Source organism: Penaeus chinensis, chromosome 24 (assembly GCF_019202785.1).
Source record: "Penaeus chinensis breed Huanghai No. 1 chromosome 24, ASM1920278v2, whole genome shotgun sequence".
Lineage (NCBI taxonomy): Eukaryota > Metazoa > Arthropoda > Malacostraca > Decapoda > Penaeidae > Penaeus > Penaeus chinensis.
The window spans coordinates 17,594,926-17,599,925 of NC_061842.1; the positions used below are offsets into that span (position 1 = coordinate 17,594,926).

Here is a 5,000-nt window from a genome sequence, read left to right on the forward strand (position 1 = left end):
TTATCATTACTGTTTTTTATCATTATCATTATGGTTACTGCTTTTCATTATTATTATTTTAATGATTGTTTTTATCGTTACTACTATTGCGGTTTTTGTTGTTTTTGTCATTATTAGTAATATCATTATTATTATCATTAAGTTTATTATTAGTAGTATTATAATTATTATTAGCATTACGTTTATCATTATCATTATCATTATCATTATCAGTATCATTATTATTATCATTATCATTATCCTTATCATTATCATTATCATTATCATTATAATTATCATTATTATTATCATTATCATTATCATTATCATTATTATTATTAATAATATTGTTATTATTTATTATTATTATTACTATTATCATCATTATTATAATTGTTATTATTAATATTATTATTATTATTATTATTATTGTTATTATTATCATTATTATTATTATTTATATTATATAATCTTTGTTATAATTACCATTATTATTAGTGTTATGATATTGTGACCTCTACAAACACACACGCACACATACACACACAAACACTCAAACAAGCACAACCACACACACGCGCACACACAAAACCACCGCCCGCTTCCCCGACTCCAAAAAAACACAAAAAAAAAACACACACACACACACAATGAATAACCTCCCTCCTTTCACCCACCCCCCACCCCCCCAAAAAAAAAACAAAAAAACAAAAACGGTTTCACATCTAATGCTTCCTCAAGACCCCAGATCTCGCGCACCAGGCTCCCGCATTAAACAGCCTTCCATCCCCTACAGCCCTGGGAACCTCAGTGTTACTATCCTGATTTCCCTGATGAAGTCGTGTGCGGAGATTCCTGGGGCGAGAACCGACTCCTGCTGGCGACGACCGAGGGGACGTTCTTAGTTGAAGGTGAGTTGTGAGGGTCTCCTGGTGGGCGTGGGTGGGTGTGATGGGCCTCGTTTGGGTTGGTGGGAGGGTGAGGTCGGATTGTGGGTTGGTTTATTGGTTGGTTTTGTTTGTTTTGCTTGTTTGTCTTTTTTTTTGGTTTTTTTTTTGGTTTTTGTTTTTTCGCTCTTGTTTCATCTCTTGATTTTTTTTTTTTTTTTTTTTTACATTTTTCTTCTATTTTTCTTTTTCTTTTTTTCTTTTTTTTTCTTTTTTTTCTTCTCTTTTCTTTTTCTTTTATCTTCCCTTTTTTTTCTTATTTTTTTTCTCTCGTTTTCTTTTTTCTTCTCCCTCTCCTTTTAATTATTAGAAGGGAGGAAGAGGATGAGCATTCCCACTGAATTTTCCTGCTGTCTGCGATTTCTTTCTTTCTCTTCCTCTCTCTCATCTTTTAGGATAACAAACAGGGGTAAACAGAGACAAGGAGAGAGAGAAGGAGAGAGAGAGAGAAGAGGAGAAGAGGAGAGAGGGGAGAGAGAGAGGGGAGAGAGAGAGGAGAGGAGAGGAGAGAGAGAGAGAGAGGAAGAGACGGATGGGGAGAGAAGAGAGAGGAGGTAAAAGTGAGAGGAGAGGAAGAGGGAGAGATGAAGGAGCATGAGAGAGAGGAGGGAAACGAGAGAGCAGAGGAGGCGAGAGAGGAGAGGGGAGACGCCACTGAGAGAATTGATGGAGTGGGGTTGGGAGAGATGAGCTGGAGTGAGTGATGTGATGGGGAGTGAGGGAGAGATGAGGCGATTTGAGAGAGAGGAGGGAGAGAGGAGGAGGCGAACGAGAGTATGACGGATGAGACGAGGAGGAGAGAGATGAGGAGAAGTGATAGAGAGGAGGATGAAAGATGATTGGAGCTGAACGGAGAGAGGAGCGATGACGAGAGAGAGTGTGTGGGGAGAGAGAGAGAGGCAGATGATAGGAGCGAGATGATGAGGAGGGAGAGGTGATCGAGAATGACGGACCGAGAGAGATTGATGGGGGAGTCTCTAGGGAGCTGTGACTAGAAGAGGAGATGAGACTGAAGTAGTGATGGGACGAGGCGAGAGAGTGAGAGGGAGAGAGGAGTTACGTGAGTGGGGAGGTGAGGAGGATTGAGTTGAGAGACGACGAGAGAGAAGGTGGATGGGAGAGAGGTGAGGGAGGGGGGGGAGAGGAGAGGTGAGTGGGACGAGGATTGAGGATAGGAGAGAGAGGAGAGACTGATGAAGAGGAGGTGAGAAGTCTTGATGAGAGTCTGGAGAGATGAGAAGGACGAGAGAGAGGAGAGGAGAGACGAGATGAGGAGAAGAGACTCTAAGAGAGAGAGAATAAGACGCAGTGAGGTGAAAGAGAGAAAGATGAGAGAAGGGAGAAAAATGTAATGTATAAATTCTTAAAAATACCAAAAAGAAAAAATAACAAAGACAACTAATTCAAGAGAGTAAATCATAAGTATAAACGAAAGTAAATTATTTAAAAGACGAGAGAGATGAGCGAGGTGAGGAGGACGTGATGTAGAAGAGATGGAGGAGTCGGATTGAGACGACGAAGGAGAGATGAGACGAGAGGAGAAGAGGGGAAAGAGAGGTCGAATGATGATGGAGAGGACCGATTTTGTTGAAAAGATGAGGAGAAGGAGATTAGTATAAGAAGAGTAAGAGGAGTCAGACAAAACAGCACCAGACAGTACCACGACGTACAGTCAGATCGACAGAAAGGATTATTTCGCACATAAATCCACGTTTTAAATGAAGAGATGAGAGACAAAGGGAAGCGGGAAAAAATATGAATATGAATATGAAGGGGGATGGGATAAGGAAGAAGGATAAAGGAAAAGAGAGATGATGGAGATCATGATGATTAATTTTTTTAAATAACGATTTGCGAATAAGACACAAAGAAGGCCAAAGGTGTTGGGGTTGGGCAGCAAAAGGATGTGGGATTGGATGAGAAGAAACAAAGAATGTGGGGAGGTGATGGAAGTCGAAAGTGAATGGGGGATAGGATGAACTTAGAAAGGGTTTGGGGGTGGAACAAAACAAGTTAAATGAACATTTACAATTCAGCCAAAGTGCAACGAGATAGGGAAAAGTATTAGTAATAAAGGGAAAAAAAAAACAAGATATTTAAAAAAAGAATGGGTAAAAAAAAAAAGGACAGATGTGAAAGATAGAGAGAAGGCAAAAAAGTTGGGCAGAGAGCATCAAAGAAAAAAGGGGCAGAACAAGGGCAGCAGATGCAGAAGAAGACAGAAGATGATGCATTGAGGGTGCAGAGATGCAAGGCAGATAGAGCAGATAGGTTATTTTGGGAGTAGGCAGATGAGGATGAGACAGAGAATAAGATGCGAGAATGAGGAGGTGGCGGTTTATGTGTTGTAATAGTTTCGTTTTAACGTTTATATTTTTTAAAGAGTATGAAATATGAACGACTGAGATAAATCAAAGCTGATGGATTTTGAGGAGATAGATCGGCAGAGTCTGAGAGAGTTCAGGCAGAGGAAGAGGAGATAATTTTTTCAGGAAGAGAGTTGAAAAGATGCGGCGAATGCTCCTATTGGTAGGTGCGTCGGTGCTAGGTTCGTGTGCGAAATGTTTAGAGATTTAGAAATTACTAAGAAAAGAGAGCAAAGGAAGGAGAAAAGAAAAAGAAAAAAGAAGAAAAAAATATTAAAAGGAAGAACAAATAATATAAAGATTGATGTCTTGAGTCAGACAGACCCAGAGTAGTAAGTGAGTATAAAGATAGAGGAAAGGGAGAGTCGGAGGGGGTGGGGGGTGGGGTAGGGTGGGGGGGTGGGTGGGGGTGGGGCGTATAGGGGGGGGGAGGTTGGGGGGGGGGGTGGTGGGGGTTAGCGGGGGTGGGGGTGGGGGGGGTAGGGGGGTACTAGGTGACAGGAGTCGGTACGAGACAGGGGGGGGTACAGAGAACTGGAAAGGATGACGAAGGATCGAGAGATATGAGTGAAAGAAGGGAGAAATAGTGAAAAAGGAAAATGGGAAAAGGGGAAAAGTGGGTTTAGAGATTAATAGAGATTGTTTAGAGACTTTAGAGATGAATATCGAGTTATGTAGAGATTAAAGATTTAGAGAAGAGATTGATATTTATTTTTGAAAGAATGATGTAATGATGGTTGATGAGAGATGAGAGAGATGGTCGAGATGTTGGACGGAGAGGGGAGGATCCAATGGAGGGTAATAGAGAGAGGATAAAGAGGGGGAGTTTGAAACGATTGAGCCGTGAGAACGGGAAGCAGATAGATACAAGAGAATAGAGAGATAAAGAGGAAAAGAAGGGGAGGAAGAGGGAATGGGAGTAAAGAAGAGACAGAGAGATATAAAGGGAGGTGAAAAGCGGTAGAGTTAAGAGGGAGAAGGGCTCAGAGGGAGAGAGTCAGAGATGGAGACGGGATAATGAGAGCTGATAGGGAGTTAGAGGACGAGGGAGGATGGAGAGAGCGAGGGGCGGAACATGAGTGATTGGAGAGGTGAGAGATTTTCAGCAGAGAGAGAGATCGACAGATTGAAGTTGATTCATTTTCTTACCTGAGGTGCGTAGCGAGAGAGAGCGAGATGGTGTGACGCAAAGAGAGAGAGGGATGAGGAGGGTTAACGGATGGAGCTCGGACTGAGAGAGGAGTGGACGGATAGGATATTGTGTGGAGAGAACTGAGAGAGAGAGAGAGACATGGTTCGATTTAGTGGAGAGAGAGACAGAGAGGAGAGAGGAATGGAGACGTTGAAAAGAGGTGAAGAAGAGAGGGAGGACCGATAATGTGAGATGGGGGGATTGAGGATGACGGATGAGGAGAGTCCGGAGTGAGGAGATGAGAGGGATTTGAGAGATGCTATGGAGACGGATGAGGAGACAGTGCGTACGAGAAGAGGAGATGAGAGGACAGAGAGACGACGAGAGGAGAAAGTGTATGAGAGGTGGGAATAGAGTTGTTAGGGGAATGTGAGGATATGAGATAGTAAACCTCTGTTATGGAAAGCGAGTTTGTATAACAACAGAATTTTCGTGAGTGGGTGCATGGAGACCTTGACTAAGCAGGGATGAGAAGTAGAGGTATGAGATGGAGGTCGAGGGGGAGTAAGAGAGGGG

At 42.4% G+C, this 5,000-nt stretch overlaps 1 protein-coding gene across 1 annotated transcript in view; it reads left to right on the forward strand.

Moving 5' to 3' along the window:
- LOC125037876 (GTPase-activating Rap/Ran-GAP domain-like protein 3) overlaps positions 1-5,000 on the forward strand; it is a 113,602-nt gene that overhangs the window by 81,731 nt on the left and 26,871 nt on the right. The window contains exon 8 of the mRNA XM_047631116.1: positions 776-890. Coding sequence (XP_047487072.1) covers positions 776-890 — 115 coding nt within the window. The remainder of the gene's footprint in view (positions 1-775; positions 891-5,000) is intronic.